The sequence below is a fragment of the Drosophila obscura genome, unplaced genomic scaffold, assembly GCF_018151105.1.
Source record: "Drosophila obscura isolate BZ-5 IFL unplaced genomic scaffold, ASM1815110v1 contig_179, whole genome shotgun sequence".
In the NCBI taxonomy this organism is placed as follows: Eukaryota; Metazoa; Arthropoda; class Insecta; order Diptera; family Drosophilidae; genus Drosophila; species Drosophila obscura.
This window is the reverse complement of record NW_024542766.1, coordinates 3,696,722-3,719,199: the sequence shown is the minus strand read 5'-3', so window position 1 is coordinate 3,719,199 and position 22,478 is coordinate 3,696,722. Positions and strand designations below refer to the sequence as shown.

The following is a 22,478-nucleotide window of genomic DNA, read 5'->3' as shown; positions in this document are numbered from 1 at the left end:
CACTGTCTCTCTCTCTCTCTCCCTTCCTTTACTCTCACGTAGCCTAATGAGCCGTTTCTGGGCTGCCTTCCTGCCTCCTGTCTCCACTTCTCTCACTCTCTCACTTTCTGTCCCCTGTGTGTGTGTGTGTGGGTTGACTTTTTGAGCCGCTTTACCATGTTCGTGTGTATGTGTGTGTGTGTGTGTGTGTGTAGTGTTCGTGTGGTTGGCATTATAAAAATTACGAGTATTATGGCTGCGCATTAAGTCCGCTGTTGGAAAATTATCGTACACCGTGTGTGAGTGTGTATCCTGTGGTCAGACGGCAGTCCAGTGGCAGTCCCTACAGTCCTCGCTCCTTCTCTCTGCGGTTGTTTGTTCTGACCTTTTCATTGGTTTTGCAGGAGGATTATATTTTCGGTCGAATTGTTGGCATTTACAACATTGTGGAATGGCCTTATGCCAGTTCCGAAAAAAAATAAACCTGCCCAAAAAGGAACGTCAGCCCAAAAGAATGCACAATATAATTAAATTTCACTTTTATTATATTACATTTCAAATTTAATCAAATTTCGCATTCTTTTTATATATTTTTGATTTTATTTCTACAAAAGGATATAACGACAAATTGGCAGAGAGCCAGGGCGACAGGCGACCAGGCAACAGACTTGACAGGAAATGAAATCTAAATAAAATTCAATTCAAGGCAGTAGCAAGACATGAACCTCGAAAACTGTTGACCAGCAGCTAAAAATATTCAAATTTCATAATATTTTGTCATCAAACTCAATTAGATGACGGCAAAAAAACTTGTTATGCATGAAAATTGATTTAAAAAAGTTGCAAACGTAAATTTGCAGGAAAAGTTATGGAAAATATGAAGTTTATCAAGTTATTTCAATCAATCCCATCTTTATTCCCATCTTCCCTGTGTAAGGAATACAAATAAAAGGCGCTGTCTCTCTCTCTCTCTCTCTCTCTCTCTCTTAGAAGCCAAAAGTCAAAAAGTATCAACATGATTTTGGTTTTAGCCCAACTCTGGCCCCTACGTTGCTGTCGTCGCTTCAACCCATTTACATTTCTCTGGTTTCTCTTGCTGGTTGCTTATTTTTTGCTTTTCTCCTGTTGGCTTATTGATTGTTATCGCATCTCTGGACCATAGCCACAGAATGGGGCATGTAGAGACGGGGGGAGAAGCACAAACTAGCGGCAAGTAAATGGGTTAAATTTGAGCTTAACCCCACAGATACAGATACAATGGGGGTTAAGATACAGCAGCAGCCATACAAAAAATTTGAGAAATATTCAAAGCTGCAGCGGAAACAACAAAGTGCAGTGGAACCTCCTGTAGCAAGAACTACATTAGCATTGCTAGAGTATGGGCATTATTAACAGCGTATCAGCAATAGGGGTATTCCAGCAAACTGCTGCAATTGGAACCCACAGAGCAGCTATTTCGATATTCTCAGTAAGCTAAAAGGTAAGATGAGGGAAGGGTACTTTAAAGGTACTTTTAGTGCTGCACACAAACTAATTTGTTCGCTTTTCAAAGAGCTTTTATTTATTCCAGAGCATCTTCTTCTTTTGCCAGATTTGCCAGAATTATGGTAAAATTTCCAGCTGTTAATAAATTAGACTAAAATATATATGGCATAAGGTGTTCGATTTGTAACCGATTCTGAGCTGATGCGGCACTAATCTTAACTAAAACTTATCGGAGCCGTGCAGGGGGAACGAAGCGTTTCAGTTGTGCATCGGAGGCCGTAAAAGTAGCAGCAGCAACAGCTGCCAGTCCGCTAGTACTAAGCGATCTATGAAAGCAATTCCCGTCATCAAAAAAAAAAAAAATAATATTCTAACCAAAAAAGATGCCAAAATTAATAATTATTCAAACACTTAGACTATTTCTGCCTCTGGCCTATGCACAGGAGTCACCACCACAAATTAATGGTAATAAATGATAACCAAACCTGTGAAAGGTGCAACATAAACGTGCAACAAGTGATACTCTAACTAAAAAAAAATATTATCCAATATGCAACTTTCTTTTACTTCCAAAAACAATCCCACACGAGAGAGAGGTGAGAGAGACTGTAGTCACGCTATTCGCTTAAGTGAAATTCGTCTCAGTTAGTGCTTTAATTGTTACAATTTTCCAGCTGTGATACACTGGGACTACAATTTGCACGGCGAGGACTGGCCTGGCATATGCCACACGGGCTGGCAGCAATCCCCCATCAAGTTGGACGTTAAAACAGTGAGTTTAAATAAGGGAAATTCATTAAAAACAAAAACAACTTATAGCTGTTGTGCAGGCGGTAGACCATCGCTTGCCAAGGATTAATTTGGTCAACTACAATACGAAACTCAGAGGCCCACTCATTTTGGTGAACAATGGTCATTCGGGTAGGCTCTAGATAATCCATTAAATATCTGTATTCCATTCCCAATTATTCTGTAGCCAACATGGAAATACACGAAACGCTGAAGAACGAGAAACCCTATATATCTGGTGGCTGGCTCAAGGGTAAATACTTGGCGGATGGTGTCCATTTCCATTGGGGTTCCTCTTTGTTTCGGGGCGCCGAGCACTGGATCAACAATGATCGCAAGGATTTGGAAATGCATATCGTCCATAGGAACTCCAAATATTCGGATCTCAGTGAAGCCGTCAAGCACAGCGATGGTGTCGCTGTCCTTGCAGTTCTTTTCCACTCTGAAGAGGTAAGTTTTTGCCACGATTTTCAGTTTTCAGAGCTGCGACTAGAATATATTGCATTTGTTTCAGTTTCCAGTTCACACTATTAAGGGCATCGACAAAATCGTCGCTCAACTGAAGGCAATCAGAAAATTCGAAGCGGAAGCAAATATCGCGGGTAGCTTCAGTTTGAGCCAATTACTGGAAAACCTCGATACCGGAAAGTTCTTCACGTACAAGGGCTCCCTGACGACGCCCGATTGCCAGGAGGCCGTCATCTGGACGGTGTTTGCCCAGACCCTGGCCATAAGTAAAGCTGCGCTGAAGAAATTCTGGAAGCTGCAGAACTTTGAGGGTCAGCCAAACAGGCCAAACTTTCGATATGCCCAGAATGTGAATGGCAGAACCGTGTACTATCGAAAACCGAAAGACTAATCAATCCATGGATAGATTTTGTGCTCCCCAAGGAATATACAAATAATAAACTCTGCCTCTCTGTTCAAAGGCCAACAGTCAAAGGGCACCAGCCAGCAACCCACTCAGCTCATCTTAGTGGCTCTCAGTCTCTCAGGCTTAAGCCATTTACATTTCTCTGGTTTCTTGCTTGTTGCTTGGTTTTTGCTGCTGGATGGGGCATGTAGAGACGGGGAGCAGCACAAACTAGCGGCAAGTAAATGGGATAAATTTGAGCTAAACCCCACAGATACAGATACAATGGGGTTTAAGATGCAGCAGCAGGAACAGCAACAGCAGCCGCAAGAGCATGAACATCATTGGAGGATAATACAAAGAAAAACATAAGAAATATTCAAAGCTGTGAGAAAAGTACAGTAGAACCTCCCTCCTATAGCAGGAACTACAATTGCCTCGCCATGCATTTTCCTCATTCCTCAAGCAATAAAGAAAACTGATGCCGAATCAAATCAAACGCCTTTACAGGAATAGCAATAATGACAACTACTGTGCGCAACTACTACAGCAGCAGCAGGAGCAGCAGAGTTGAGCTCCAGCCAATAACTACACCAAACATCGATACCCCAACAAAAGCAACAAAAACAAACAAACAGCAGCAGCAGCAGCAGCAGCAACTTCCGCATAAATTTGCTACCAGAAACATCAACAAAAGGGAACAGAAGGGAAGAGCTACAGGAGGAGCAGGCCAACAATCTAGGCCAAGAACTAAGCCCAGTTTTATAATAAAGTAACAGAAATCTGTTCTGTGTATCCTGCCCCCCCCCCAGTTGGCACTTTTGACCCCCTGACCTGCACCTGAACCAGGGGACCTGGCGAACTTTTGAAACAAGGCTTTGGCGTTGGCTTTGAGGTTTCCTGTTGCCTGGTTGCCTGTTGCCTGTTGTTGTTGCGAATAGTTTTATGGAGAGGAGCGGGGAGGGGGACCAAATCAAGTCACTTCTCTCTGAAGCATTTTCAATATCATGCTAAAACGAGGCAGCCGCCAGGGGGCAGGGGGGAAAGTTCAAAGGTGTTGACCAAGTTGCAAGTTGTGGTCCGCACCACAGCCAAGCATAGCGAATATTGAATTTGTTTTAAATGGCAGGCATAATGAGACGACAGGAGCTGTGTGCACAAAACTTTTCTCTCAGCTCCCTCTCTCTCTCTCTTTCACACTCTCTCTCTCTCTCTGGCATGGTTCTGGCAGGTTCTGGCAGGTTCTGGCAGCTCCTGGCAGCGTCCTCGAGGTCCAAGCTTGCGGCCACAACAGAACTGAGACAATTTATGGCTCCTATGGGGGCCTTAAATGTTTCCAAAATTTAAATATAATTTGTTTTAGTTGACTTTCGGGCCCTGCAGAGTCAAAATGTTTGACAGAAAATTTATCAAAAGTTGAAAGGGAAAATGCGGAAAAATGCTACTGTGGGGAAAGTCTCTCTTGTGTGTGTGTGTGTGTGTATAAATATTGTGGCAGTAGATAGCCAACTCTTTAATAAACTGCTCTGATCTCCAAGGGGTTGTATTTTTCAATCACAGCATTTCAATTATATTTTGGCAAGCTTTTAAACAAAAAATGTTTATGTTTTCTATGGAATTTTGCGGATGAATTTTATTTGCTTAAACTGTTGGGAACTCCTTCAGTCAGGGAAAAAAAACAACATTTATTTATCAGGGAACATTTAAAACATTTAAAACTCTTTGTTTTTCCAATGATATGTTTGGGTTTTCTCCCCAATCTTTTGTTGGAATTAGAACGAGAAACAAGCTGCCCTGTTTTGGCGTGTTTAAATTTCCAATTTCTTGCATTTATCTGCGAACGAAACTTGTACGAAATAAACTTATATCAGAATCAGCTGTGCAGAGGGCTTCTGTAGCATTTCAGGGCCAAAAGTCTTTAAGCCAGGGCCCGCAGGCAAATCGACTTAATAGCCCACCCCACTCCACCCACAAAACCACCTGCGACCCAAAGCCTAAACAGTGAGGTTTTGGGTTGGGAGGTGTGGGAGGGAGGTGTGGCATAGAGATTTACATACTAAACATAGGGGACTACACCTCGTACTACGACTACTCGCACATGCAGTGGTGTGCCACAGAATTTCAGGGCAAGCTCATAATCTTAAATCTAGGCAATATGATGGCTAACAGAGAAGGCCAATGAAAGAGCAACAGAGAAGGCCAATGAAAGAGCAACAGAGAGAGCCAATGAAGGAGCAACAGAGAGGGCCAATGAAGGGGCAACAGAGAAGGCCAATGAAGGGGCAACAGAGAGCAGGGCAATGAAGGGGCAACAGAGAGCAGGCCAATGAAGGAGCAACAGAGAGCAGGGCAATGAAGGAGAGAGAGCGGCAAACTAGAGGCAAGGTTCCCTTTTTTTTTGGCCCGAAAAACACACACATAATGATATGCAAATGTGTATGAATAAGTGTGTTGAAGTGTGCCACACTAACACTTGAGCAAATGCACACACACACACACCACACACACATACGCCTATGTATTTTGCTAGCAGAACATCAAAGTGTAGGAATTTTCTTCGCTACGTCAGCAGCGCAGCGCAGCGCATAAGTTGGGAGTGAAGTGGAAGTTTCCTTTGGCGTTAATGAAATGTGCAAATGTACCAATTGACCAAACCACCAACCAACCAACCAACCAACCAACCAACCCCTAAACCTAAGCACCATCACACCCAACACTCCACCTCCACACACCCCACACCACTGCCAGGCAATAGCCTCAAGACGCTCATTTAGTCATTTGCATATTAAAAGCTTTTGTCGCACAAAAGGTTAAATCAAAAGATAAAGCGCAATAATTTTTTGCGCCTTTTTGCTTTTGCTTTTCCTCTTGCTTGTTTTTTGGTCTTCTCCTTATGCCCTTGCCCACCCCCCCCCCCCCCTTGTAGTTGTTAACATGCGAATCAAGTCAAGGAGCGGGAGAAATCGGAAGATTGGATGGCTGGCTGGGAGTGGAGTGGGCAGGGGGCAAGGGCCAAGGGTGTCTGCCATGTGCGTGTCGATAAAATATTTTGCTTTGACGCTATGTAAACACTTTTGTGGCATTTCTTTGGAGTTTTTCTTCTGCGGGCCAAACACACACACACACAGGGCACCAGTTATGAGTGAAGAGAGAGCGAACGAGTGGGAAGGAGTGTGAAGGAATGTAGTGGCTGCAAGGGGGGCAAGTCTAAGGGTGGGGGCACGCAGTGGGAATCAGGCCACATTTGATGTCGTTTGGCAGTTGATTGAGTATGTGCCGGGGGTTTCAGTTTATCGTCCCATGAATAAGAAATGCATATAACTCCTATGCATACTGTGGGATAGCTATATAAAAATATCATGCACGAAATGCTAAGTGAAGTTGGCCAATAAAGGGAATACCAATTGGGTTTACAAATACCAAAAAATACTGAGCAAATAAAGAACAATAAAAGGGATAATAATAATAAAGGATAAATATATTAGGAAAATTAAGAACAATATTAATAAAATACATTTAAAAAAAATTATAATAAATTGTCAAAAAATAATAAAATACTACGAAAATTACTGACAGAAAAACCGAAAAATGTATACAAAACCCTTCAGTGAAAGTGCAAAATTGTGCTTAAGTCTTGGCATTTTCATAGTACAATTCCCCATAAAAAAAAACACTTACTTTGGCATTTGCCTACAATTTTATTCACTCTTTTAGTAGTAGTTTACGAGTCTGCTCCCCTCCCCCATTGTAATCTTGCAAAGAAGTTGGTATTTTATGTACAGTTTAACTCGATTTATGTGGTATTTTTATGGGGCCAATAACCAAACAGTTGCGGTTTTTTATCTGTGTACTGCTAATGGCCCCGTCCACATTTGCCACAATTGTTGTCAGCGCGCGATGCTACCCCAATGCCATACACACACACAGACACACACACACACACACACAGAGACAGGAGACAGCATATATATACATATATATAAAGCGACTCCAATCTGAGCCGACTTAAAATGCCACAACAATTGCAGGCAGCAGCTGGCCCCGGTGGTGCCTCCTTGCCTGTTGGGTCGGTACCATTGAATGGATCGAAATGCTTAGCTCAGCATAACACAGCGATTGTCATCGCAGAAAACATATAAATATTGTACAAATATGTGTGCTACGAGTACGAGTATATGTACATATGTATGTGTGTGTGCATAAATGTACTGGTGTATGTACATCTGCTGTTATGGCCATAAAGTTCAATAGCGTACCCTCCTCCCATCCTGCCTCCCATCCGCCAATCCCACATGCCACATCTCATCTGCCCGCAGCTGTGCGAGAATTGACATGATGAGCGATTTTAACACTTGTGCGGTGATATGTTTAAAGGGGAGGGGCACAGGCGGGCCAAGACTCCACCGTATATTGCAAATATTCAACCTACTTTCCTATGACCTTACCACACACAACGACAGGCGACGGGCGACACAGCAACAAAAAGAGAGAAAAAAAAATATATATATATCCAACGGCAAACACCGATGTGTAGTTATTATGATGGCTTTTGTGCCCCGGACGGCTTATGGCAGCCAGCGCGTAGAAATTGGAGTAAAGGCAAGTGGGACACCATATATGAGACCCTATTGGGAGGATTTAAGGGCCAAGACCGATTGTGAGATGAGACTGAGAATACTCTTTAAGTACAGTGAAGGATGAGTGATGGAGGGGGCTCTTTAATGGGCAGATATCTCTCAAGTGGCAGAGATATTTTTAGCGGGAATTTTTTAATAATAAATATATATTATAAATATATAAATAATAAATAAATATAAATATATAATATAAATATATAATATAAATATATAAATAATTAATAAATATAAATAAATAATAAAACAATTAATGCCAAGTAAATGCTAAGCCACACTGGAACATAATTATGGATATGTATATCTGCGTTTCTTTCAATGGTACTTCCTGATTCCTACAATTATAATTATCTAAAACAAGTGAAAATTCCTAAATACATTGAGTAAAGCATTGTTTAAATTTAAAGAAATTAATAGAATTTCCCTGGCTTTAATCCACAACCAGAAAAACCCTCCATCTATGCCCCAAGTTCCATCTTCGCTGTGAAATGTATGCTACCCCGCTGTGCCGTTGCAGAGTGTATATCAAATAATAACAAAATATAAACGATTCTATTTTATTGTTATGTGTCAGCAATGTTGTTGTTTTCCGAACCACTGCTGCTGCTGCTGTTGTCCCGTGTCCCCCCCCATTACCACTCTGCCTTTGCTGAGTCAAAAGCCACATAACCAACTGGCAATGACATTTGACAGCGGCGGGACACACACACACACACACACACACACACTCATGCACATTCACGCACCGATCCAACACTCACACACTGATAAGCGCGTGTTTACACATTTACACCAGGGAGAAGGATGAAGGAGGAGTAGGAAGAGCGCCGGCAAAAGCAAAGCTTATATCATACATTTCCCTCTTCGTATGATAAACAACAATAACAAAACGACAAACGACACACAAAAAAAAGAAGAGAAAACAGAAAACAAAACAACAACAAAAATGAAACCAAACTCTCGTATAAAAAGATAACAAGTTATGTTTTCGTCCTGTTTTGTGTGCGAGTCCTCGGGGAAACGGCAATGCCCCCTCCCGCCCTCCCTTCCGGCCTGTTCCACATGTGTTGAAAATTTCATGCGCGTTGATTTGTTTCCACTCTCCCCGCTCTGGTAGGGACTCTGCCCGAAACGCAATTATTTTTAATTTATTTGTGCGCGCCTTTAATGCAAAAACTGGCAGGAAATCCTTTTAGCAGCCGGCAAACGAAATGTAATTTAAATTTAATTAACTTTTGCAAAAGCAACAAAGCAAAGTACGCAAAACGAACAAAGAGTCAAAGAGTCTGCCGGAGTGGCAGTAGAAAAAGTATTATAATTTACTTAAGCAGCAGCTGTGGCACCAGCCACGATACATTTTCCACCGATGCAACGCCACCGATGTGTCGGTATAAATTTGCCATTCACCCGTGTTCAGAAGGAATTCCATTCGAATATTGTTATTGCAATCAATGCTGGCAACTCTATTTATAGCAAGTTTTAAATGAAAACGTTTACATGTGAGTGGCTCTATTTATTTGAATGAAGAAACCGATTTAGTACCTTTTAAACGATTTATTTTAAAGGATTTATTTTATTACTATAATACTTTCCTTTTTATTTAGTAAATATTTCTCAAAAATACTCCACAAATGTTTTTGGCTGCCTCTATTTTCTGCCATTCACACAAGAGGCATCGCTATTCACTCCTCCAAATCGTATTCTATTTATTTGTATTTGCTTCAGACCGAAGATCGATTGCTTTCCTTTCTGCATCAACAAACGCATCGTGCCACAGCAGCTCTAAATGGTATCTGAAGCACGACTCTGTAACGCATCTGCATCTGCTTCATCTTGAGCCAAGACCATAATTGGATCAGCATTAGCTGCTGCTGCTGCTGCTGTTGCATCTTTGCTTCTTGACCCGCTTCGTTTATCCCTGCGCTAAACATGTGTGCTCGGGGCCAAAAGCAGGAAATAATATAGTTGAGAGGTCAGAAGACTAAAGCCAAACTACTAGCCACTACAAAGATAAAGATAAAGGCACCGAGAACGTGGTCCGACACACACACACCCACACCCACACACGCACACACACACACACATGAGATAGCCGCCTAACGAGGTCAATTGTAAGTTATTTCCACTCTCCGACAGGCGACAGCCGAGAGCCGAGAGCCAAGAGGATAAAGGCTAAAAAGAAAAACAAGAGAATGAAGCGAATGAAGAGCAGAGAATAAAGTGTAAGCTGAGGTCCAGACCAGGAAATAGCCAGCGCATGAATATCATTAATGGCTAAAGAGCGTTAAAGGTCATTGTTCCTGTTTCACTCCATATCCTTCCTTCCTTCCTGCTGCAGCAGCAAAGTACAGCTTAGCTGCGAGAGCAATACCTAACTCATTATTATGCTTTGCTTTCTCTGCTTTCCCCTCCAAACAGCATATGATGCTGTACTCCGGACTTGGCTCTGGTGGAGGGTCTATGATGGGAATATATGTGGCTATAAAGGCATGGAAAGAGAGTGCAGGGTAGAGATCTTTGCGAGAGAGAGAGAGGTAGGAATATGTATAAAGTCTCATAAATATTGTTATTAGCCAGGGAAAAAACTAAATGAAGTATACAAGTGCCCCGGCGATGCATGACTCTCAATCAGAAGAGTTCGCTCGCCCATTTTGTCTGTCTTTCTCTCGCTCTCTCTTTATGTGTCAACTGCTGAGTTAGAATGAAGAAAACAAGTTCCGAGAACGGTTCTCTATCGACTCCTAAACAGAACGGTTTGTCCACTTTCTCTCTTATAAAATACAATTTTATCTTCTCAAATGCTTCAGCTATTTAATCTTATAACTAGAAAAAAATTCCCAGGCAGGGCAGACCACCTAGCCTTCTCTTTTAAAATATCTTCCATAAGCTTAACTTTTATGTTGTTTAATAAATAGCTTAATAAACCTAATCATATTAACTTAATCATAATAATCAGTCCCTTAGGTACTCCCATTAGTTCCTTTTTTACAACTTCCTTTCAGACATGCCTCAAAAAACTCATCATTTTCCTGGCAAAAACTCTTTTAAAAAACATTTTTCACTCTCTCGGTTTCAGTGCTGTGCACCTTCTGTGCACAAAATAATTCTCATTTCAAATACCATCAGCAAAGTGCATTTAAAATTTTTGGGCAAAAACACACAGAAGAGAAACGAAAATTAGGCAGCACGAAAATTGCACAAAAACTATAAAGCTGTGTAAAATTGTGTCACCTAATTTTTGCAACAGCTCTTGGCTACACGCATCATTTTGCACAGCACACACACACATGCAACGTTTCAGATTGTGGAATACAGTGAGATACAGCAAGACAGCGAGATAGGGATAACGAACGAGAGAGAGAGAGAGAGAGAGAGAGAGAGAGAGAGATAGGAATGGGGGCAAAAAATGTGCTAAGCACCTGAGAGAGCAATAAGAGCAAAACACATTTTGCATGGGACATGAGGCGCTGCAGTTGCATTTATTTCTGTTTTACCTTTTACTTCACACGAAAAGCTGAAATATTTTCTACCTCTATAACTACACCTCTCCCTTTCTCTAGCTCTCTGTCACTCTCGCTCTCTTTCTCTGTCGCAGACGAAGAGACAATTGTGTGCATATTTAATAATTCATAACTTTTTTCCCTTCCCAGATCGAGAAAAATATGAATATTCAGCAGAATAAGAGTCGAGTCCAAACGTAGGGTACAAAATGTAAGTTAACTACAGTGTGGCGCATAAGCATAGAGACAGTAAAGGCAACAAATAAATGTAGGCATTATTTCTGTGATGTGTTACATGTAAATTAATTTAAAGGTTGATTGTTTACTAAAGAAAATTGCATAAAAAAACATAAAATAATTTTGCTAAATATTAAAAAATAAATATTAGTATTAATAAATAAATAAGAATTTATTGCCCAATTAAATGCCACATTTAAATAAATGCATAAATATATACATATGTATGTATTTATAATTATATCACACACTGTATCCATACAAAATGTAACCTCTTTAGTAAGTTGTAGTCTGCACATTTTGGTGACTTCTCTAGAGAATCCCGCCCACAGCCCACAGCCCACAGACCATCCTGCCCCATGCCCTTTAAAACTTTTGTTTCTGTCATCGTGTCTGGTTGTGCCTTTCTGCCGTTTCTCTGGGCTTATTTCGTATGCACTATGGAAACTATACTTTTATTTTATTCTTTTAAAGTTTCAATTGTTTAAATTTGGGTCAATAAATAGACGAGCAGGAGAAACAGCAGCAAGGACGGCACGCTGAGGGACTATAGAGCGAGAGTGAAAGAGATGCCTCTTAGCTTTTGTCTCTTGGCGACAAACAAACGAGCAACAACAAAAGGACATATGCGGGCAGGACAATGGCACACTGAAACGATATCTATGGTGGGCGAGGGCGAGGGCGACGGCGAGGGGGATGCTACAGCTACGTGCTTTGTATACTATATATCAGTGCCACAAAAAAAAAAAAAAAAAAAAAGAAAACTATTCCAAAATTTTATTTTATGCAAAATAGTTATAGTCCTGTGTGTGTGTGGAGTGGATGTCCCTTCGATGCTGTACATTGTAAAAATGTTCCCTGTTGTTGCAATTGTAAATGTTGCACGTGTTTTATTTTCTTTTTGTAATTTTTTGTTGCTTTCGTATTTCGTATTGATTTTTGGCATTTTTAGGTCGCACGATGTGGCTGTCGTCGATTTTGTGCTAACCACCCAACCACCGACCACCGACCACCGACCGACACCCACCCAAAACCCTTTCACTGAGATGGTGCCGTCGTGTGTGTAGCTGTGGCTTAATGAACACAGATTTATGAGCGTCACAAAACTTGGCTTTAACACGACAATGCCACGTGATGCCCCGAAGGAGGTGAAGGTCTCCCCTCCATGGAAATTTGCGTGCCAACTTTCCGCTTGTTTAAGCCACAAAATTTCAATTCAATTTAAATTTATTATAAAATATATATTTCTATTTCTGCGGGCTCGAATCTCTTTGATCTGGTTGCTAAGGCAACCAAACCCACACGCAGCGCCCTCCGCAGTTTTACGCGGAAATGCCCTTTGGGCCACGAACTCGAAATCGTTGCCTACTTTCCAGCTGAACTTTAAAAATTCACAAAAAAAAAAGAATGGCAGGCAGCAGCTACTGGTAAACATTAAATAAATTTTTAATAAAGTTTTGCTCTAGAAATTGTTATTTTTAGCAGCAGCCAGGCAGGGGCAGGGGCAGGAGCAGGAGCAGGAGCAGCACCATTGGAAGGAGTAGTGGCAGCAGATAAAATATGACATTTATAGCCGCCGTGCCTGAATATCGTACGAACGCACACCCCCCAGAGCCAGAGAGCAGCTTTTGAAATTTTATGTGGCTTATGTAAACCCCACAGCTCCACAGCAGGGGGTCAGGGCTGTTCCCGGTGGTACGGGGGTGCTGGGGTCGTCTCTGTGGCGGATGATTTTGATTGTGGTTGTGGCACGAACAAAGTTTGTTTTATGACAACCTGCAAAAAGGTGGCGGAGCGGCACCCAATGATGATGTATCCGCACTGCCAATAAAGAAACGACGACGACAGAGTATGTGGAAGAAGCGCAAGAGGTAGAGCAAGAGAAATCATCACTTTCGATGGGATTGAGCGGTCGGATAACACCCTAACCATTTGCATAAATACATTTATAAAGTAGAAAAAGTAGCAAAGAGCAACGGGCAAAGCAGGTTGGGGATGCGGTGGTACAAGTACTGAGAATGGTTTTATTAAATTTTTGACGCCTGGACGTAAATGTAAATTACACATGAAGAAGGCAAGAATAATATTTGAGGCAAACAATCGCATAGATAGAGCAACACAAGACACACACACACACACAGCTAGAGACATACTCAACAGAGAGAGAGAGAGAGAGAGCGAGAGAGAGACACACACATGGTAGACAAAAAGGACATTTTGTGCCAACACCTTCTAATCAAGCAAAGAGCTTAAAATAAAGTAAGGACGAAGCAACAAAAAAAAAAACAGAGAGAAAGAGAATCAAATGAAAAGATATTATGAAATTTCGAAACACACCCTTCGTCCGGGACACACACACACACACACACACACACACACACACACGCACATACGACATGTAATAGGAAAAAGGCACAAAGGATCTACATACATATGTAGGTGGCAGGGCGTGTGTGTGTGGGTGTGAGTGTCCTAGTAGCAAAATGGCAGCCCTTTCTGGCTACAAGACACAGGAGACAACGAGATGTTATAAATATACATATATGTATATACATATATTTAACACACATAAATGTCAACCCCAGCCCCCACATCCTAACACCCCCCCTCTGTGCTCTGTGTTCTGCGCTCTGTGCTCTGTGCTTTGTGGCACCATCCTTAGACCCATCCCCTTTTTTGTTGGTGCGTGTTTGTTAATGAAATGTTTGTCTTTCGCATTTAGTTACGCTACGTTAGACACTTTTGCTTATTAGTGTAAAGCGCTGCTTAAACGCCAAGCAGACCGAAACCCAGGCCAGACGCTGCAACATCGAGAGCACAGAGAGAGAGATGGCACAAAAGATGGCAAACGGAGGAGATTGCCAGACTAGAGCAAGATGAAGATGCAGCCACAGCTGTGGGAATATGCCCTTGAAAAATCAGCTGTTCAGGAACATAAAGCCATAGCACTTCAGAGTTCAGACAGATCTCAAAAATTCATAGGATTTTGCTTTTTCTTAAAAAAAATCAAGCGACTATCATAAAAAAAACACACTTTTAAGCAGCAATTATCTCTTCCTCTTTCGATCTAATTAAGCAATAAAAATCGTGTAAATATAGATGGCAATACGATCATTTTATCAGGCTTTTCTTCAATTTAAATCTATTCTAGAAATCTAAATATCTAACATCTTGAAATACATCACAAATAAAGAAAACCCCAAGTACCTACTGGATTCCATTCTACATTTATTCTTCACACAATCAGGAGACCCTTCGAAAGGGTATGTAGTTGTGAAACATTACATGTAAATAGCCATTGTATATGCATAGGCGCTGAAAGGCGACATCAACAGCAGCAATAACGATAGAAGCAGAAAAGCGACAACAGCAGACGCAGCAGCAGCTACTGAAGAAAAAGCAGCGTCAACAGCAGCAGACGCAACTGCGATAGCAGCAGCAACAATAGCAAAGAGAGCAGCAGAAGCAGCAGTATCAAAAGCAAAAACAAAACCAGCAGCAGCAGCAGCAGCAGCGACTGAAGAAATAGCAGCAGCAGCGACAGAAGCAACAACAGCAGCAGCAGCGGTAGCAAAGGCAAAAACAATACCAGCAGCAGCAGTGACTGAAGAAATAGCAGCGACCGAAGCAGCGACAGCAGCAGCAGCAGCGACAGAAGCAGCAGCAGACGCAGCAGCGGTAGCAAAGACGGCGGCGACACTGCCCTTGTATTATGTTACAACAACATGTTATGTTTCCTCCAGTTGTGACTCGCTCCTGTTCTTGGCTCCTTTCTCTCTGCCTTCTTCTTTCCAAAGCCCAAGGTTCAAGGTTAGCAACGTGTGTGCGAGGAGTGTGCGAGGGGTGTCGCCGCATGTGTCTCTCTGTTGGCGCCTTGAATTTTTGGGCTGAGTTTTCTGCTCCTTTTTTTCTTTGTTCTCCTTCAGTCTCTGTTGCTGTTTCTAGATTTGGCGCAGTGCGATAATTTCAGAGTATTACTTAAGCTCCTACCTACCTACCTGCCTCCCTCCATGCCTCTGTCTGCCTTTTGGTGTGTGTGTCAGCAAAGTTTTTTTTTTTTTTGGGTAATTAAAAATTAAATTGCGCATACGTCACATACAAAAGAGAGAAAGGCGCTAGCGAAAAGGGAGGCAGAGATGGTAGGAAAGGCGAGTGTTTCAGGGGCGACTGGCAATGACTTTTTAAGTTTAATTGGATTTGGAAGGCTGTGCTCGGGGATCGGAAAAGGAAGGCAGGCAGGCAGGCATTTCAAAACAATACCAGGATAATGGGTAAATTGAGCAGACACACAAAAGCCAGACAGACAGACAGGCAGGCAGACAAACACGGACAGTATAGGCAGGAAAATAGTTTAGGAAAATCAACCAGCCAGATGGAGAAATAGAAAGGAAAAGAGAGACAGAGAGAGTGAGAGAGAGTGAGAGATTTCATATTGCTAATTGGATTTGTTGGGCATTTGTTTGGCATTTGTTTTTTTGTTGTGTGTTATGAAAAGGGAAAGTCATATTCAGCCATAAATCACGACAATATGCAGCCAATAGAAATCCCATTTAAATCGATGGATAACAAAATAGAAGGTTCATTTTATGACTAAAGGATACTCATTAGTCAGAGTTGTGTGTGTGTGGAAAATCCTCTTCTTCCGCTCATTTCTCATATATTGATGTACATTTCTGCTTATGCCACGAGGCTTAAATGCTTTGCAATCAAGAGCTTACATTTTCACACAATCTTCAACTTTTGCTGCATTAATTCCCTCAAATATAATTACATTTATTTATTTTGGGTTTATTTTTTGGTCTAATTTGTTTGTGTGATTTCCCACTCACACATGTCTCTCCCGCCAGTCTCTTGCTCGCATCCTTCGCTTAATTTTACATTGACTTCCCTTGTGAGTATCTGTGTATATAATCCCCCAAGGCCCCTCCGCCCCATATACATAATGGCAGTCAATTTGAAGTTACCTTGAGGTTCCAAGCGGTCTGTGGCAGGCACTAAAAATGTCTAAACGTCGTTGGGTTACACGCCTAAGCCGCAGCAAAGTCGGAAACACCTGGACGGCAGAGACCTCAAAAGAGAGAGACCCAAGACCAGCCAAGACCACCCCACAGACCATAGAACCACTCTGTAGTTTATTTAAATTAAACCTTTTTTCACACACAGGCAACAGCTCCGCCACGGCTGTGGTGCTTGGGCGGGGCGGGTCTGTGGGGTTTTTCTCCTTCGGTGGTTATTCTGTTTGCTTTTTTTCAATTAACTTTCTGGGGCAGCCACAGAATACAGCTACAAAATAGCTTGGGTACGACAGGCCAGGCAGCCTGGCAGTCTGGCAGCTGTTCTGTTGGTGATAATGATGATGATGAGCGCTGGGCTACGACGCTCGACCAAGAAGAAGTCTAACAAATTGCAAAATCCCCTTCAAGCCACTTCTGAGCGTTGCCACCTTTGGCGGCACACGGGGGAGGCATGCCACAGGGAAGCATGGGGCCAGTGCAAACATCTTCTTGCTGTCTTTACTATGCACTTCGTTGCGTATACTTAACGTAAAAACCTTTAAACCACTAAAACCACAACAGCAATGTAGTCAGTCGCCTTCAGCCACTATCATCCCTCCACCCCACCCCCTCATTCTACTCATCATCCATCCCATCGCCATCATCCACCTCGTCCGTCGTGGTCGTCGTCGTCATCGTCTTCAGGGTTTGTTTGGGTTTTGTGTTTCCACTTGGCCAGCGTAGCATTTTATTTAAACTGCAGTTAATTTTCACTAAAACATTTTAATTGTATTTTTGTAATCTGTCTTTTACTAGTTTTACATAGGGTCGGTCGTGGCCCCGTCTCCCCCCCCTCCACCAACGAAGGCCGAATGCAAAATGCAGAAAAAGGAAAACCAAAAAACTGAATCCAAAAGGCCGAGGCCCTAGACCCTGAGACACAACCAGAGGAAGAGCCAGCGAATGGGCCCGGCGACAGGCAGAGTCAAGACATCAGGGAACATAGTGGGCAGGGGTACACACCGCCCCAAGGTCTGGGTCTGTGGAGGCCGCTGCCGCTGCCGCAAAGCCACTGCCACTGCCACTACCATTTTTAATGCAATAAAAGTCAACTTAAAATATGCAAATTACGGTAGTTTCGCTAAAAATTTGTGCAGACTTGGCCAAGACAGAAAGAGAGAGAGAGACAGAGAGAGAGAGAGAGAGAGAGGGCCCATTCGCATCCTACTCCTTTCTGGCAGGACTGCCAGTGCTGTGGCAGACTGTTGCAAAAATGTCATTAACATTTCTCTGGGCCATGGACTTTTAATTGTGTCTATGACTGTGACTTGGTGCTGGTCGGGTGGGTTAGAGGTTTTTTGGGGTGCCAGAGGTTGCTAGAGGATCCCTTGACCTCAGGCCGTGTCACTTTACTCTCGTCTTTGGAGAGCGGCGCGGCAGTTGGAGTTGGCCCAAGACATTAATGTATATTAGTGTCGGTCATAAATTAAAAGCATTTTGCTGTTCATATTTACCAGAAAGTCGCACTTAAATCTAATTGCAACTCAAAGGAGCAGCAGCGACAGATCCAAGTGGGACTGGACAGGAGAGGAGAGAAGACAGGAGACAGGAAATAGCAGCCATTCCACGCAGACAGTAAATGGCATTTAAATGGCGCACACAGGACCTCTAATCAAATGGGGGACACCTACACTGCCACCTCCACTCCCACACCCTAACCGTCTGCTGCTGGCTGGTAAATCTTTTAATGAGCCAGATCGCATTACTATAGCTACAGCATATTGTTTGTGCGTCCCCAGGGGGGCGGGCTGGGAAATTTATGCTTAAGAAAGTAGAGGTAAGGGAAATTTACGCTTGGAAAAAAAAGGAGGGGGCGGCATTTCGCGCTTCAAAAAAAGAGGGGAGAAGAAATTTACGCTTAAAAAAAAGAAGCAAAGGAAAGAAGCAGATTGGGCTGGGTTGGGCGAAGGCTGCGTCTCCCCCCACCCCCCACCACCCTTTAAGCCGCTTATCGCTTTTGAAACGCTGAAAAAGGTGTCAAGTTTAAGAATCAATTACTTTAGGGAGTACCCACCCCGGGTATCCCACCCCCTCATGCAAATTTGTTGGCCCTTCGCTTCTAAACAAAACTTTTCGAGCAGGGTTTCAGCTTACTGACTGTTTTTGTGGCGTTAACCTTTTGACGGGTTAAATCGATTCGATTGAAGGCCGAAGGCGGCAACTGACGGGGCAGATAACCCAAATTGATAATGGCTAATGATATTTCCTAAGAGGCAGGGGAACTACTAAGGGGAATACATTGATTTCGCGGCTGTTGGGAGCTTGAAATTGCCAAACAAATCAACTCTTACAGAAAGGGTATTATCAGGAATATTTATGGTTTTATTTTAGATAAATTTAGATGCAAAGAATGGAAGGAAACTTCTAACCAGTGGATCTTTTAAGCTATTACTTTATCTAGAATAAATATATTCAGCCTTTCTTTCAATTTAATGAACTCGCTTGTCGCTATTTTCTCTTTCACTTTGATCTCATTCACCGCCTCCTTCAAGTACCCCTTCATCACCCCCTGGAATTTAGCTGAGTAAACATTGCTTGGCCAAGAGCTTTGCTTGTACTTCCTGTCAAGTACAACCCGCCCCACACCACCCCTACTCACACATGTATATGCGCATATATTTGTGCCACATTCTAAGCACATTTTTGAAGCTGCTGCTGCGGCGCGTGTTTTGCTCAGAATTTCAGAACTTAAATTACGCATAAAACACACGCACAGGCACAGGAAACTGCTCCTCCTTCTACTGCTCCTGCTGCTACTCTCCACACGCCTTTGATTGATGAAGCTGTCCGGGAGTGTGGGTGCTGCAGGAGGCAGTGTTAAACACTAATGGCAGCTTAAATTAGATTACGAATGAGAGAGCCCTGGAATGGGAGGACTTCTGTGGAGTGCTGCAAAGCGTGACCATTACATTTTCCCCTCCCCACCCCACTCTCTAGGAATTTTGTATTTTATTGCATAACATTTTTGTTTTATTTAAACTATTTTCTTGCTCAAGGAACATTATTGTTATAGTTTTTCTCTCTCATGCACACACACACACACACACACACAAATACCCACAGTCCATACTAATGCACACTCCAAATTGCCATTACGTATACGCAACGTGTGTGCGGGGCCAAGGCCCACAAATCGAGGCACAGCCGCTGGTGCCTCAGCTGCTGTTGCTGCCACTTCTCCTGCTGCTTCTGCACACTTCACACTTCTATGGCTGCCTTCTTTTTATATCGGTGTTAAATTTCACGTAAAAATTGCACTAAAAATTAATACATAAATATTTGCTTAGCACCATTAGAAATACCCTTGGATTGGGGATCGTTGAACGATTAAATTTCATGGCTAACATTTTAGTAGGAAAACTGTTTTTGGGGATGTGAGGCGCTTCGATTGAAAGTGGAAATCTATAGCTACGAATAAGTATATCTAAAGAGGAAAATGGAATGGTTAGGGCTTGAAGAAAAATCCACAGAAAGGCAGAAGGCAAAAACGGCTCTGAGATATTTTTTGTTTATTTCTCTTTATATTTATTGCATGTATCTACGAGTATGTGTCTATCTATCCATGTATTTATCTAATTATCTTTCTGTGTTTTTCCTTTTTCCTGAGCCCTACCCTTGGATTAATCCAAAAGAAAAGTGTATTTATGACTTCGTTATACTGTAATTATTATTTTCCATTTATGGTTTTTAATATTTGGTTTCCATGTCGTGCTTCATCAAATCAAAACAGAAAGAAAACAGTGGGGAAAGGCAAACAGTGGTAAAGGAGGGTGGTGGTAAGGAGAAGCGGGAAACAGAACAGAACAGAACAACACTCGTATTTTTATTATAGTTTCGGATGTGGTGCTCATGGAATTTCATGGTTACAAATAGTTAATGTACAGTTAATTATTACATAATCACGGGTCAACACGAACCCCACGAAACTCCCACGAACCCATAGGGCGGTGTCCGCTCAAAGAGCTGAAGAGCATTTCCCAATGAAACACACACAAAGACACAAACACAACAAGTACCGCGCACATTGGCTTTGTTGAACATTTATATACTCTGCATGGGGAATCTACGACGAATTTTCTTTTGTTTTTTTCCCACACCCAGCCCCCTCGTATGTTTGCTGGCCATAAATATTAATTATAAAACACGATATCCATTATATAGTCGTAAGAGTCGTTCTGCCAGGCACGAAATCATCATCATCAAGGCTCAAAGGCTCAAAAAGGGTTGGCAGTCATCGCAGCACTTCCTGGTACTCAATTTATGGCTAGGGAAAATTGTATATCGCAGACCAGCCCCACCTGATGTCGAATGAAATTAGCCAAGGGAATAATCGTAGTGGCTCCGTAAGTAGGCTAAGTTCTAACCTATTTTTAAATTGCTTTTCCCACAAGAATTTCATTCTACGATTGTCTTTATTTATTTACCCAAAGAACACGCCTGTTTTCTTTGTGAAAATAGTTCTTTCGATTCGACTAAACATTGATTGAAATTCTAGGAAAAGCAAACTAAGAATCATTAAGGCATGAATGGGGGGCAGGAATCACTTTGGTTTGGTTTTGTAGCTGACAGCTGGAGCATTCAATTTGTTTATTTTGCAGTTATTTATAGACATATCTGAGGGTTTATTTGATTTCTTATTTAACATTTGAATGGATTCTAATGGTTTCCTAATTGGTTACTAAAATAGATACAAAAGATAGATGTGCGGGAAGGAAGAACAAGTTTCCTCCTAATTGTCGAATGACTTTCCTTAATGAAGGCAACTCGCTAACATCGCTTATTTATTGATTAGTTCCGATTAATGTAAATATATCCATGTGCATAACATTTAAGGAAGTTCCATTACTGCGTGAAATTAAAGTATAAAAACACATGTATTTTTAACCCAAGGAAAACTTAAATATATCCCTTAAATTTCGCACAATTTTCAGCACAAACACTTTCCCTCGGCAGTCCATTGCATAATGCAATAAATGTAATATTTGCCACTCTGCTGCTTGTTGCTTTTTCCTCGCTGCCACACACACCACAGACTCAATTCCCACAGCCCCCGTTTTTCCTCCGTTTTCCTCATTTTTCCTATGTATTGTATAATAATAACATAAAATAATTTATGGCAAATGAAAGTCACAAAAATGCAAGAAAAGCAACGAAGGAACCAACCGAAAAATTTTGGTTTCATGCTCCATTCACCGCAAGAGGCCCCGCACCGCCCCCGCCCTCTGCCACATAATGCTGCACACCCTCCTCCTGCTACCCTCTGCTACCACTTCCCCTTTCTCACTCTCTGGCGAGTAAAAACCCTTTCTGCCCGACAAGTCTTTAGAATTTTTCGTGGTATATTTTTAGGTGATCCCCCAAAAGCCAAGCGCCTGGCCACGACATGTAAACTTTCATTCTCAATGGGAGGGCGGCTCTGCACGGAGGGGGAGGGTGGCATGTGGCATGTAGCAAGGCTTTTGTGACCTGTCGTCTGGCTTTCGCTCGCTTGCTCCTCCGCTCGCTTTCTCCTCCGCTCACTCTCTCCTCCGCTCTCTTCCGCTACAACGTTTTCTTCTGTCATTTTTTTTTGGTGGTGGAGATGGGGTAAAGGAATTTTAGTCAAGCTTTTGTTTTAAAGGCTTTTGTGGCAGAATGCTTTGAATTTTCCTCCTCCTCCTCCTGCCCTGCAATTTCATGTTTTTTTTGGGCGAAAATTGCGCGGCAAATTCAGGAAAATTCTATGCACAAAAGAATCACAAAATGCAGCAGCAGTAGCAGCCATCGCGCATCGCATCCTCAAAGACATGTAAAATTTTGTATCCTTTTGAAAATCTCAAGAATTCATTTCCCTCTTCTGCTTCTGCTTTTGCCTCTGCTCTGTTCTGCTCTGCTGCTGCTGCTGCTGCACAAAGACAAATAAATCCTAGATTTAGTGTTTGCATTCTTTGGATTTTCCCAGTGACAG

General features: G+C 42.2%; 2 protein-coding genes across 2 annotated transcripts in view; one reads left to right on the top strand and one right to left on the bottom strand.

The window, feature by feature from the left end:
- Positions 1-22,478, bottom strand: part of LOC111074210 (neural cell adhesion molecule 1) — an 85,198-nt gene that overhangs the window by 46,801 nt on the left and 15,919 nt on the right.
- On the top strand, positions 1,729-3,207 carry LOC111074212 (carbonic anhydrase 2-like). The gene is made up of 5 exons (XM_022366930.2): positions 1,729-1,929; positions 2,139-2,236; positions 2,295-2,385; positions 2,441-2,703; positions 2,768-3,207. The coding sequence occupies exons 1-5, from the start codon at positions 1,848-1,850 to the stop codon at positions 3,110-3,112; spliced, it is 879 nt and encodes a 292-aa protein (XP_022222622.2). The 5' UTR covers positions 1,729-1,847; the 3' UTR covers positions 3,113-3,207.